A 15,213-nucleotide genomic window follows, 5' to 3' on the forward strand; every position below is an offset into this window, starting at 1 on the left:
TTACAAATATAGAAGACCCATAAAAATGGTTTTTAATACTCATAATGCAGACCCATTAGATAGAATTTGTGATGAAGATTGGGAAGAAACTAAAGAACTATTACAATTTTTAAGACTTTTTTATGATGCGATTACCATGTTTTCTGAAATTTATTATCCTACTATTTTATCCGTATTAATAAATATTTGTGCTCTTACAATTCAATTGTGTAAATAATAGATAAATTTAGAGTTGCAATTGAAGGTATGATTGAAAATTTTAAAAAATATTTTTTTCCTATTCCTCAAGTTTTTTTAACGGCTACTTTACTTCATCCTTCTTAAAATTACAAGGTGTGCAAGGTCTTATTGACACTTTTTATGAAACTTTAGAAATTTTACCGGAAAAAATTTCAAATTGTCAAACGTGTAAGTCTAGCATAAAAGTAGAAGCAAAACTGTTGTATGAAAAATATAGAACTACAGAAAATTTTCAAGGAGAAGTTGGTCAAACTTCTAATGTTGAGATTGATTTGTCACTTCCAATTTCAACTTATATGTGACGTATTCTTGGTCTTAATTCTATTAACCGTGATAGTTTTGAAGAATATCTTAATTAATCTTTAGAAATATTGAAAATCAAAGATGGCAATGAAGATTTATTAGGATGGTGGAGTAGGCGAAGCGATGCATTTCCAACTTTGAGCAAAATGGTTCGTGATGTTCTAGCTATTCAAGCTTCATCAGTTGAATATGATGCTTTCAGTGCGGCAAGGTTTCAAATTGATGATCATAGACATTCATTGGCGGAAGACAGTTTCAAAACAACTGTTTTATTTAGAGATTGGTCCAATGCCGAAAGGAGGAATAACAATTTGCCAAAGTTAAGTAAAAAACAAGCAAGTTGGATCAAAACACAAATTGAATGCAGTGATGATGAATTAGAGGCCCAAGAATTTCTAGCAAGTTTGCCAACACCGGAGGATATCACCATCGATATGATGCGACAATTAAAATTAAATTTTAAAGGAGAAAACATATATTTTTATATTACATTCGAGAACTAATTGAAACAGAACCCTTCCTAGAAGGTGGCTGCGCAAAATTAGTTGCTCGTCTAATATCTGTAACAAATATTAGTTTTAAGTATGAGAACTTATTGAAACAGAACCCTTCCTAGAAGCTGACTGCATATATTAGTTTTTCCACTAATATTTGTTAATTGAACTTCTAAGTTCTATTGAATAAATTTTGGAGGTTTTAACTTTTGTTCAAGTTTTTTTTATACAATTATTGTTTTGCATTTTAATTTTAATATATACAATTAAATATATACTAAAGTACTAAACTAACTTTAAAATACTTAATTTAAAGTTTACAATTTCATTACTTTAAAATATTTAAATTACAAATTTAAACTTCTCAAATTTGAAATTTAAAACTTTAAAGTTGAAACTTGAAATTTGAAACATGAATCTTGAAATTTGAAAATTAAAACTTTAAATTTCAAAATTTATTTTGATATTTAAAAATCAAAAATTAAATTTAAAATTCATTAGCTAGATGTATAATTTCAATACAAATATATAAGTATTTTTTTTAAAAAAAAACCCCGTCCCGTCTCGCCCTCCCAAATCACATCTCATCCCGTATATATAGATAGTGAAACGGGATGGGACCTATTTTTGTCCCCCCAATACCGGTCCCCCCCCCCCCCCCCCAATCCAGGTCCCGGTCCAAATCCCCTCTCCCTGTCTCCTGTCCCGTCCCGTCCTCCTTCGTCCCGTCCCCCAGTCCCCTTCCTCGTCCCCTTGCCATCCCAACTCTGAACAGGTATCGATAAAGCAAAATGGTGTCTCCATCAGAATCCCCTCAATGCCTGCCTTTCAGGTTAAATGAATGAAACTTCCATCTGTATTTAACTTGTTCATACCTATGACTAGTTTGATCCAGTGGACTTGTTACCAGAGAGGGACAAGTTTGAGGTGTTCCATGACGTCGCTAACCTTGAGCCAACCCAAAACTTTTTATTGAGGACTATTATTTTTGACATTTGAGACTCATTTGTGAAAGCGAGTTGTATTTGACAATTTTTATATATTTTTTCCTATTTAATTTTCATTTTTTGAAAACTTTGGATTGATGTTTTTAATTGAAAACAATTATTTTTGACATTTAAAACTCATTTGTGCAAGCGGAATTGTGTTTGGTGGGTTTTTTAATAGTTTATATTATTTAATTTAATATTTTATCACTTTTTCAAAGAAAATCAACATACATAAAAATATAGTTATTGTTTCGGAAACTATTATTTCTTATATTTCGAACTCAATTGTGCAAGCAGACTTGTGTTTGATGGTCTTTTTATATTTGTTTTTAGTTATCCTATTTAATTATTTTTTGGAAAATTTTGACATATAAAAAAACAAATTTTTGTGGAGAACTATTATTTGTGTCATTTGAAACTTATTTGTTACAGCGGAATTGTGTTTCACGATTCTTTTGATATCTTATTTTATTTTTTGACCTTTTTTTTTATTTTTTGAAAAATTTAAACATAAAAATAAATTTTTTTAAATTGAAAACTATTGTTTTGGCATTTGTAACTAGTTTAGGCAAGTGGAATTGCGTTTGGTGGGATTTTTTATATTTTATTTCATTTCCTATTTAGTTACGATTCAAAAAGAATTTCTGTTTAATTATTTTTTCAGAATTTTGGTATATATAAAGATAATTACTTTTTTGAAAACTGTTTTTTTATATTTTGAACTCATCAGTACAAGCGGAGTTGTGTTTAATGACTTTTTCATATTTGTTTTTATCTTTCCTATTTAATTATTTTTTCTCAAAATTTGAACATATAAAAACTATTTTTTTTATTCGCAACTATTATTTTTTACATTTGAAACTCAATCGTGAAAGTGGAATTGTGTTTGACGGTTTTCATATTTTCTTTTATTTTGTCGTATTTAATTATTTTTCGAAATTTTAGACAGAGAAAAGAATCAATATTTTAATCAAAACTATTATATTTGACATTTCAAACTAATTTGTGCAAGCGAAATTGTATGTGGTAGTTTTTATATTGCTATTTATTTAATTTCCTATTTAATTATTTTTTAGAAAATTTTGATACTTCAAAATAATTTTTTTTGGACAAAAGGTCTAGTGGACCCTTGTACTTGTATATGATTGTATCATGGACACTTCTACTTACCCTTTTGTCATCTAAACCCATGAACCCATTCAAAATCCAATATTTTAAACACTTTTTGTGTTGTGGCATGACGCGTGTTGCACGAATCACATACATGTTGTCCAAAAAGAAAAAAAATCATAATTCACGTATGATATTGAAATTCATGTGTAAATCTGTCAACTAAGAATAGTCCATACTCGGCAAAAACTTCAAAACCTTCGCAAGTTTTCTACTACACCTCTTCTTCTGTTCTCCTCTTCTCCTTATCTCCTCTCCGTGATTTCTCCACTAAGAATCGTTTGTGATATTCCATAGCTTTGCTCAGTTGAAGCTCAGTTCCACTCCGATTATCGTTGTAAGTTCTTGCCTTTTGTTTTAGTTTCAATTTTTTTTCTTGTGCATATTTGTTTGATTATAGGATTGATTGTCATTCGATTTTCTGAAATATTTTGGGGATCTTACTTTGGTTTGGGTGTAATGTTAGTGTAATATGTTTTCTTAGTTTATTAATGACTTCGAGTAACTTGAATGGCATATTTGGTGAATTTGAGTAGATTCGAGATTGTTTTCGTAAAATCCAAATTTAACTAAAGTTAATATCTAGATCTGGTCAATTGTCTTGGGTATTGATAGTGTTAGTGGTCCATTGTTACATCAATTCAATTATGGTAAGTTAATGGCTTTAATTGTTACTATTATTTTCTTTAAAAAGTTAGGGCTTTTTATGTTACAGTCACGGTAAGTTTATCCCTTTAACTGTAGTTGTATTTCATCGTAAGTTTATCCTTGTTTTTACCGTTTTACTGTAGTTGTTTTTGTTATGTGTAGAGCATATTTTAAAGAACATAGCAAGTGTGATGTCGTTGAGAACAACATATGTAAGATTTTTTTCAACAGTTGAATTTTACGTGATTACATTCGAATCAATAATCACTATGCTAGAGGAAATAAGAGTCAAAGTTATGGAAAGAATTAATCAAATGAGAGAATTTTAGAAATATGGAATACAGATGTATCACTAATAACTATGGATATTGTTAGAAAAAATGCTGAAACAGAATATAATTGTGAGGTAAAGTTTAATGGTAATATTGGCTTTGAGATCCATGATCCACTATATAAACATGTTGTTGACCTAAAAATGAATGTGTGTAGCTGTAGGTCATGGAAATAAAAGTGAATACCTTGTTCTCATTCACTTACAACAATTCATTTTAAGGATTGGGTTGTTGAGTCATTTGTTGATCACTGGTATAAGAAAGAAACATACCTGTAAGCATATAATAGGTTTATTCAATTTATGACAAACATGAAAATATGGCCAAAAAGTGAAAGATCAGTCATTGAACCACCTGAAATTACAGTCATGCCAGGAAGACCAGGAAAAAACAAGAGAAAAGATAGTGATGAGCCAGTTAGGAAGAAGTTTGGAAAGGCTACAAGGACCAAAAGAAAAATGAAATGTTCTGTGTTTAAGAAGTTTGATGAAAGCAAGAGAACGCTTCGCGTTTTCTTATCTTCTTCCCGCCCTAGGAGTAGCACAAAAAGAGGGATTAGCATTATTGACCCAATGATAAAGCACTAACACCTTCCTCGTTGGGGCTCCGCGCACTGGGAAAAGGCTGACGCGACGGGAAACCGGCCACTAGTTACAAAGCTCCAATAAGGTATCGAGAGGGCTATCACAGTCAGGTGCGAATTTCTTACCCGAATTTGGAAACTACCCCTATTCCTATTTAGGGAGTTGAGGCGAAAAATGGCTTGATGAACCGTTCGCCACTGACATAATAAAAAAGGATATCCAAGTCTTGTAAATTTTTCTTTAATGTCTCTTTGTTACTGGATTTTACTTTTGTTATACTTTTGCCTTTAATATATGTTTGTAGAAAAATGTTGCTGCTTGAACAAGTGTTGGAACTTCAAATGTCGCTACTGCAATAAGTGTTGCAACTACTGAAAATGTTGTAACTAAAGATTTTACATATGTTTATGCTGCAATTGGAAGTCATTCAAGTGTAAATGCAGGTCCAAGTGCAGTTCAAAGAGCAGGTCTAAGGGCAGGTTGTACTCCATGTGAAGGTCCAAGAGTAGGTATAAGTGTAGGTTGCAATCCAAGTGCAACTCCAATTGCAAGTTGCACTCCATGTGTAGGTCCAAGTGCAGGTTGTACTCCAAGTGCAGGTCCAAGTTCATGTTGCACTCAACAATTAACTTCTAGTGCAGTTGGCCAAAAAACAAAATACTAGCACAACTTTGAGAGGTGGTGCATCTCTTACCTATAAGAAACTAAGACCAAAAAAAGTAAAGACAGTTGGTTCTGGTCTCTTATTTGGATCAGGTGGAAGTTTAACGGAGAGGGTATGCATTTTATTATTTAGACACGTTAAATTGCTTTAATTGATATTAATTCATCTCTAAGTTAATATTTTTGTTGTTCTTTCAGTCTGGAAATACTGACAGGGTATTACATATTTCTACATTGATAAGTTCAACTCCTACCAATATTGATCTTAGTTATAAACCTATGGACAAAGGTGAAAGGGAAGAACTGCAATTAATCAAAGACAACTATGAGAGGAGAGTTAGAAAAGCACTCAAGGCACACCAAACATTCAAGGCACACCAAACAGTCAAGGCACACATTAGATTTCACTTTGTTTAGCCTAATGGCCTGAACCCAACCAACTTTATTTTGATTTATTACTTGATCTCAACTGTGTTTGGTTGTACTGTTTTATATATGAATTTGTGTTAAGTTGCTATTGGAAAAACTTTGGTCTTTTTTGTAGGAATTCGTGTTTTAATGAAGTTGTTTTTCTGATTTCTGAAGCAAATGCAGTCCATTTCATTATCAAATAACACGTATACGAATCAATATATCTTAAAAATAACGGCTAGAAACCAAATAACAATAATCATAATAATAGTGATATCAATAATAGTGTTTGATCCTTGTCTTCCTTGTCTTTTATGTCTTTCATGTCTTGCTTGTCTTCCTTGCCCTGAACTCGAATTCTTGATGTTGTATTGTTTCTGGCATGTGGAATCATTTGCATCAGCCCGTTGGAAGAATCCACATCCATTACCCGATGAATATTTTTAGCAGCCCCAAAATATTCTTCCAGGACTAGTTGGTGTTCTTGATTTCTTTAGTTCAACAATTCCACAGTAGCAACATCGAACCGTCATCTTGAATACCAACAAAAATATAAAACAATCAAATAAAGAAAAGAGATGAGAAGATCGAAGGAAAAAATAGAAGGCGCCAACAATAAAAGAGAAAATTTGCACATACAAGATTGAGAAAAAAGAGAGAAAAAAGCTCAAAAAGGCACTAACAATGGTGTTGAGTGAAATAAAGAAGAAGAATGACCTTTAAAGGCCAAAATCTGATTGTTAGCGCCCTTTTAAAGTGTCTCACGCTCTTGAGTGTATCAACCGCTCTATGTGGAGTCTTTCCACATAAGATGTCACATCAAAAAAGTGTTTGTAATGCTAGGTTTGGATGAGTTCAGTGGTCCAGAGGACAAAAAAGTAAGTAGGAGTGTCCAGAACACAATTTTATACAAGTACAAGGGTCCACCAGACCATTTCTCTAACGACCCGCTAGGTCGTTTTGAGAACTAGGACTATTTTGACTCTTTTTGAAAAAAATTGAAAGGGGTATTTTAAAACTATACGAAGACTAAGAGTATTTAGTTAATAAAAAATTTAGTGAAGAATTAATATAGTTAATACTTAGTGGGTCATATCCATAATTCATTTAATGCCATTATACTTGACCCATAAATTGATTTAAGTTACTGGGGTTAATTTATTTGTTATACTTAATTAACATTAGAAAAGCAGAAAATAAAAGGGTAAGAAAACTATCTAGGCAGCGTCAATACCAAACGTGAGGGAACCAGACGAAATCTTCAGGTAAGGCGCTTCTGATTTTCTTTAAATCCTTGTGTACGTAGTTGTGTGATACATAATGATATAACAGTAATTTTTTTGAAGAATAGGAAGAAATCAGGTTGTTATGTTGGTACGATTTGGAAGGGATCGATCAAAGTAGAAGGAAATTAAATAGTTTTAAGTAATGATGTCACATGATTTACAAGAATCTGTATGATTCTTAACATGATACCTTCTTAATGTTATGATTTTCGTGGTATTAAGTTGATTTTTTTAAAATTATTTATTTATTTATTTTTGAATTGAAAGGCATGGAAAGTTGGTGGCAGTAAGGGCTTAGGTTTGTTGGATTAGATTAGGGAAATATGTTTATTTAATTATGGAAAAGTTGGAATGTAGATGCGGTGACAAACTTAGTTGTAGGATCTGGGAACAATTTGGTTAACAAGTTCTTTATTTAATTATTTATTTTTATATTAAAATGATAGTGGAATATCATAAGTCAATCATGAGCTACTAATTTGTTAATCATGTCAATGATTGACATTGTTATATAAAATTTTGGGGATTCGGCAAATGTTTGCAGATTTGACACGTTGCGGTGCTTTCTGCGTATTTCGTAGTGGAGATGTTACATTGAACTTCTTTAGTTAAATATGAAATTGTCATTTAAGTTAAATATATTGAGATAGGTAATTAATTATTAGGTGTAGATTAAATGATTTAACATTGAGTTTTAGTATATTTAAATAGGTTAGAATTAAGTTCTTGGCTTGAAATTTAGCAAGTATGAAAATTTTGGCATACCAATATATATCAAGATTGAAGTTTGTTTAGAAGTATGAGTAAGTTTTAGGGTCTATGATAGACATATAATAATTTGAATGTCCACAAACTTGCTTACTTACGAATATTGCATCATTGGTAGATCGTGAACATTCCGAAACTTTGCGAAAAAGGAAGGAACTATCTTGATGATTCGTGACACGAGCTCGACACTTGAGGTATGTTAAGACTTTTTAGACTTGTTGAAGGATGTTTTTCCTAATTAAATATTTTTTTTAAAATGGAATAGACATGTGGTAAGGGTAAAAGATGGGGGTCTCATATCAATGGTGTGACGGGCATTGGTACGAGTACCAGTGTTAAAAAGAGAAAGTTACTACAATAGAATGTGGATTGTAATGTGAGAATACCAAAGCATATGGGCATTAGCTGATACATTACTAACTTGAAATCCTTGTGTCATGGTGTTTTGTTTATTTCACCCGTATAATTGTGATAATTGAGGTGGTTATGTATTATGTTGATATTGATTGATTGAGATGCATCATCATCCCCTTATATTGAAATAATATTGTGTATAGGCATTGCCATGAGACTAAGTATAAGTTGGGCACGTGTAGATCGTCCGTGCTGGGGATTGTAAGATGTTAAGATTGTAATTTGGGCACGTGGAGACCATCAGTGAGGAAATTATTTGATATTATGATAGTGCATTGAGATCGTTCGCACAAACACGTGGAGATCGTCCGTGTCGGTATATAGACCTCGCGAGTCCCCCTTGGGTCATGAGCTCTAGATGTATTTTTGAGGAGTATCATGTATATACGGTTGAGTGAGTACTGGGTATTCTGAGACATATCATTACATGGTATCATATTGCATTGAATTTCATCACATCATTCATTCTTGATGATTATGTGTTTTGTTTAGTGTTTGGAAAGTATTTGTTGTTTGAGTACCTTTATTGATGATACCTAAATAGTATGTGTGATATATATATATATACATATATATATATATATATATATATATATATATATATATATACACACACACACACACACACACACACACACACACACACACTTGTATAATTTAAGAATTTATTTTTTCTTATATAAACTCCCGTTGAAACTTCTTTATTGTCGGTCAATGAGACATACTGGGTACACGTGGTTTCGCACTCATACTACACTTGTTGCACTCTTTGTGATGCAGATTCAATTTAGAGTAGGATCACATCTCGAGGAGCAGTTTGAGTCAGAATTTGGAGTGTCTTGGAGCTGTGGTGAGCTGCTTGGTTGTTCCGTCGCTCATACCCCCTCTATCTTTTACTTATTCCGTTATTCATTATTCAGACATGATATCCCTTATGTTAGATTTGTCATTCTAGTTTCAGACTTGCATCATGTTTTAGAAGCTCTTGTACTTATGACCTCAATTCTTGGGTAGTACTTTTTTTTCAGTTTACCGCATTTGTACTTATAAGAAACTTAGTGTTGGAGATTTGTCTAATTGTTTTCTTTCACTCATTAATTAGTTAATTTTGTTAAAATAAGTTATTTGACTTACCTATTGGTTGGGAACATATGTGCCATCACGACTTGTAATTTTTGGGTCATGACAATATGGTATCAGAGCCCTAGGTTCATCGGTCTTACGAGTACAAGAGCAATGTCTAGTATAGTCTTGAGGAGCGGTATGAAGACTTCCATACCTATCTTCGAGAGGCTATAGGACATTTAGGAAATATTCGGTTCTTTCATTCACTATCGTGCACACTTGATCTTGTTGAAATTCTAATCTCGATATCTCATTCTATCAGATGGAGAGGACTCGTACAGCGGCTAGTGGTGGTCAGGATCCTATTCCTGCACTTACTTCTGGGAAGACTATCTGAGGTAGAGGCAGGGGATGAGCTCGACGTCAGGGTAGGGGTCATATTGCAGCACCTATGGAAGGTCAAGTACCAATAGCTACCCAGGGTCGTAATAGGACTATACCTCTTGATGCAGAGGTTGTTGATGTGGATATGCAATATCATGTCGAGTGGGATGAGAGTACTCAGGCTCCACCCTGTACTATTATCAACCTAGTCGTTCAAGATACCTTGGCTCGTATGTTAGGACTCCTAGAGGGGATGGCTCAGGCAGGAGCTTTGCCTGTCACTTCTGATGGCTCACAAACTCGTGTTGGAGGTCAGAATCCAGATCCAATAGTTGCTCCAGATCCTCATACTCCCAAGACTCAGCTAGCTGCTGTTGTAGCTTTTCGTTTGGATAGTATGAAGTTTCCAGATATTGCATAACATTTGGCGAACAGATCTTCTATGACCATTGATGAGCAAAAGATGTTTGGGAGGTTCAGACTAATGAATCCTCCTACTTATACTGGTGAATTAACTCAAGATGCATATGAATTTATAGTTAGTTGTCATGAGAGATTGCATAATCTTTGATTAGTGGAGTCTCATCGATTTGACTACATAGTGTTTCAGATGACTGGCTCTGCCTAGCAGTGGTGGAGGGATTATATTAGTAGTAGGCCAGCTGGATCTCCTCCACTATCATGGACTCAGTTTACTCAGGTATTTTCTATCAAAATTTGTTCTATGCAGTGAGAGGGAGCGCAAGAGGACCGAGTTTGAGGGTTTGCAGCAAGGTGGTATGTCAGTTGCAGAGTATGAGGGTAAATTTCATGCCTTGGCTATGCATGCTTTGATGATACTTCCTACAGAGGCTAAGAGAGTGAGGAGTTTTGTTAAGGGGCAGAGTAATTCGATTCGTCTAGAAGTTTCTCATGTTGCTGCTTCTGGTTTTTTGTTCCAGAAAGTGCTGGATGTTGCTAAGGAGTTGGAGGTGATTTGACGTGAGGGATTTTAGCAGCGTGAGGGAAAGAGGACCCGTTATTCTTGTGATTTACGTGGTGCTCCACCTAGGAGTCGAGGTTAAGTAGGGAGAGGTTATCACTCTCGGTCCAGCAAACCCATTCATGCTGCTATACCTGCGTCTGAGGCTGGTTACACTAGGCATAGTTCTTCGAGCTCAATGCATACTTCACAGGGTTCATCTTCTAGGCCTATAGTTCATGGAGGGCATTCTGGTCAGTCAGGTTCCTCTTATCATCCTACGTCTCATAGGGGCTGTTTTAAGTGTGGTGATATGGGACACTTAGTGAGAGACTGCCCTAGGACCAGACGTGGTGGGTTACATCAGGGTTCTCAGGCTTTGACTTTCACGGCTGCACAACCTTCAGCTATGGGTGGTGCATAGAGTAGTAGAGGTGTTTCTCCTTTTGGTAGAGGTGGTGGTCGTGGAGGTTTGCAATCCGATGGAGGTCATTCTCACTGTTATGCTTTTCCGAGTAGGCCAAAGGCTAAGGCTTTAGATGTGTCCACATATTTTGCTCCTAGTCTGGATATATAATGTGAGTTTCTTGATTTGCCAATACATATTTCTACTCCTGTTTGGGATTCTGTAGTTGTAGATCGGGTGTATCGATAATGTATTATTACCTTGATGGGGTATGACATTCATGCAGATTTAAAAGGGCTTAGATATGATAGAATTTGATGTGATTCTTGGTATGGATTGGTTATCTTCTTACCACGCAATCTTAGATTGCCATGCCAAGACAATCATTTTAGCTATGCTTGGAATTCCTATAGTAGAATGGAGAGGTTCTCTTAGTCACCCTCCTAAGGGTGTGATATCATTTCTTAAGGCTCGTCAGTTGGTACAAAGAGGATGTTTATTTTACTTGGCACACATTCGAGATACTAGTGTTGAGACTCCTATGCTTGAGGCTACTCTAGTGGTGAGTGAATTTTCAGAAGTATTCCCGACCGATTGCCAGGTCTTCCACCAGATCGTGATATTGATTTTTGTATTGATGTGGAGCCACACACTCAGCCTATTTCCAGTCCTTCTTATCGTATGGCACCGGCTGAATTGAAAGAGTTGAAGGAGCAGTTGCACGATTTGTTGACAAAAGGTTTTATTAGATCGAGTGCGTCTTCTTAGGGTGCTCTAGTATTATTTGTGAAGAAGAAATATGGATCTATGCGTATGTGTATTGACTATCGACAATTGAACAAGGTAACCATCAGAAATAAGTACATGATACCTCATATTAATGACTTATTTGATCAGTTGCAGGGTGCTTCAGTTTTCTCCAATATTGATTTGAGATCTGGCTAACATCAGTTGAAGGTTAGGGTAGAGGATATCCTTAAGATAGATTTTCGAACACGTTATGGCCATTACGAGTTTTTGGTGATGTCTTTTGGATTGACCAAATGCCCCTGCAACTTTTATGGAGTTGATGAATGGAGCGTTAAGACCGTATTTGGATTCCTTTGTTATTGTATACAATAATGATTTATTGATATACTCACGCAGTAAGGAGGAACATGAGGATCATTTGAGGATTGTGCTTGGGATTCTAAAGGAGAAAAAACTTTATGCAAAGTTTTCAAAGTGTTAGTTTTGGCTTAGTTCGGTAGCATTCTTAGGACATGTAGTGTCCAGGGAGGATATCATGATGGATCCTAAGAAGATTGAGGCAGTTAGAGATTGGGCCACAACTGCTTCAATTACTGAGATTCAGAGTTTCTTCGGCCTTGCAAGTTATTATCGATGATTGTTTGAGGGTTTCTCATCTATTGCATCTCCATTAACAAAATTGACACAGAAAGAGGTGACTTTTCAGTGGTCTGACGAGTGTGAGGTTAGTTTCCAAAGGCTCAAGACTTTATTAACTACTGCTCCGGTTTTGACCCTACCTGTGGAGGTAGAGGGTTTGGTTGTATATTTTGATGCTTCTCGGATTAGTCTTGGTTGTGTATTAATGCAGAAGGTAAAAGTGATAGCTTATGCTTCTAGACAGTTGAAGGTTAATGAGAAGAACTATCCTATTCATGATTTAAAGTTGACGGTTGTTGTGTTTGCATTGAAAATTTTGAGGCATTATATTTATGGTGTGCATTGTGAGGTGTTCACGGATCATCGTAGCCTCCAATATATATTCAATTAGAGGGATCTGAGTTTGAGGCAACGGAGATGGTTGGAGTTGCTCAAGGACTACGATATGACTATTCTTTATCATCCATGCAACAGATGCCTTGAGTCGAAAGGCGGTAAGTATGGGTAGTCTAGCCATGTTACAGGTTGACGAGCATCCTTTATCTACGGATGTACAATCCTTGGCCATTAGATTTTTGAGATTTGATATTTTAGAACCTCGTAAGGTGTTGGCTTATATGGAGGCTAGGTCAACCTTGTTGGAACAGATTCAGGCTCAACAGTTTGATGATAGTGATTTATGTAAGATTAGAGACAAGGTGTTAAAATGAGAAGCCAAGGCTGCAATTCTTGATAGTGAGGGAGTTTTGAGGATTAAAGGTCGTATCTTTGTTCCTCGGACAGGTGATTTGACTAGATTGATCATGGAGGAGGCCTATAGTTTGTGGTACTCTATTCATCCAGGGGCTACTAAGATTTATCATTACTTGAAACAACATTAGTGGTGGTGTCATATGAAGAGGGACATAATAGATTTTGTATCTCGGTGTTTGAATTGTCAGCAAGTGAAGTATTAACACCAAAAGCCTGGAGGTATGACTCAGAGAATGCCCATACCTGAGTGGAACTAGGAGAACATTTCTATGGACTTTGTGGTAGGCCGCCACGTACCTTGGGTAAGTTTGACGATATATGGGTCATCGTGGATCGATTGACTAAGTCTCCACACTTCGTGCCAGCTAAGACTAGCTACAATTGAGAGAAGTTAGACAAGATTTATATTCGAGAGATAATTTGTTTGCATGGGGTTCCTATTTCTATCATTTCAGATCGTGGCACCCAATTTACATCTCATTTTTAGCGTTTGATGCAGAAGAAGTTGGGCACTCGAGTGGATCTTAGTACAAACTTTCATCCTCGGACTGATGGACAGTCTGAACGGACTATTCAGGTTCTTGAGGACATGTTGCGGGCATGTATGATTGACTTTGGTCGTCACTGGGATCAGTTCTTGCCATTAGCGGAATTGGCTTACAATAATAGTTATCATTCGACCATTGAGATGGAACCATTTGAGGCTTTGTATGGTAGGAGATGTCGATCTCCAATTGGTTGGTTTGATGCATTTGAGGTTAGACCGTGGTGTACATATTTACTGAGAGAGTCCTTGGACAAGGTCAAATTGATCCAAGATAGACTTATCATTGCTCAGAGTACATAAAAGCGTTATGCAGATAGGAAGGTTCGTGATTTGGAGTTTATGGTTGGAGAGAGGGTTCTACTTAAGGTTTCACCCATAGAGGGTATGATGAGATTTGGATAAAAAGGGAAATTTAAGTCCAAGGTATATTGGCCCTTTCGACACTGTGGAGTGTATTTGTGAGGTGGCATATCAGTTGGCTTTGCCACCTGGTTTGTCAGGTATCTGTCCTGTATTTCATATTTCGATGCTAAAGAAGTATCATTAGGGTGGTGCTCATGTGATTCAATGGGATTAAGTGTTACTTGATCAGAATTTGACTTTTGAGGAGGAACTGGTTGCCATTTTGGATAAGAAAATTCGAAAGTTGAGATCAAACGATATTGCTTCAGTGAAGGTTCAATGGAAGGATCATCCGGTTGAGGATGCTACATGGGAGACCGAGTCAGATATGAGGAATAAATATCCTCAGCTTTTTGAGTGTTCAGGTTTGCTCTTGTTTTTTCGTTCGAGGATGAACATTCGTTTAAGTGATAGGTGATGTAACGACCCGCTAGGTCGTTTTGAGAACTAGGAATATTTTGACTCCTTTTGAAAAAAATTGAAAGGGGTATTTTTAAACTATACGAAGACTATGAGTATTTAGTTAATAAAAGATTTAGTGAAGAATTAATATAGTTAATAGTTAGTGGGTCATATCCATAATTCATTTACTACCTTTATACTTGACCCATTAATTGATTTAAGTTAGTGGGATTAGTTTATTTACTATACTTAATTTAACATTAAAAAAGTAGAAAATAGAAGGGTAAGAAAACTACCTAGGCAGCGTCAATACAGAACGTGAGGGAACCAGACGAAATCTTCATGTAAGGTTTTTCAGATTTTCTTTAAATCCTTGTACACGTAGTTGTGTGATACATAGTGATATAATGGTAAATTTTTTCAAGAATAGAAAGAAATTGGGTCGTTATGTTGGTATTGTTTGGGAGGGATGAATCAAAGTAGAAGGAAATTACATAGTTTTAAGTAATGATGCCACGTGATTGACAAGAATCTCTATGATTCTTAACGCGATGCCTTCTTAATGTGATTATTTTTCTTGTATTAAGTTGATTTTTTTTAAA

At 35.3% G+C, this 15,213-nt stretch overlaps 1 protein-coding gene across 1 annotated transcript; it reads left to right on the forward strand.

Moving 5' to 3' along the window:
* The first annotated feature begins 9,818 nt into the window (after window positions 1-9,818).
* Window positions 9,819-14,627, forward strand: LOC138341947 (uncharacterized). The gene is made up of 9 exons (XM_069294132.1): window positions 9,819-10,153; window positions 10,482-10,722; window positions 10,927-11,128; window positions 11,720-11,857; window positions 12,369-12,487; window positions 12,557-12,842; window positions 12,982-13,205; window positions 13,760-14,017; window positions 14,400-14,627. The coding sequence occupies exons 1-9, from the start codon at window positions 9,819-9,821 to the stop codon at window positions 14,625-14,627; spliced, it is 2,031 nt and encodes a 676-aa protein (XP_069150233.1).
* The last annotated feature ends 586 nt before the right edge of the window (window positions 14,628-15,213 follow it).

The sequence above is a fragment of the Solanum lycopersicum genome, chromosome 2, assembly GCF_036512215.1.
Source record: "Solanum lycopersicum chromosome 2, SLM_r2.1".
NCBI classification, from domain to species: domain Eukaryota; kingdom Viridiplantae; phylum Streptophyta; class Magnoliopsida; order Solanales; family Solanaceae; genus Solanum; species Solanum lycopersicum.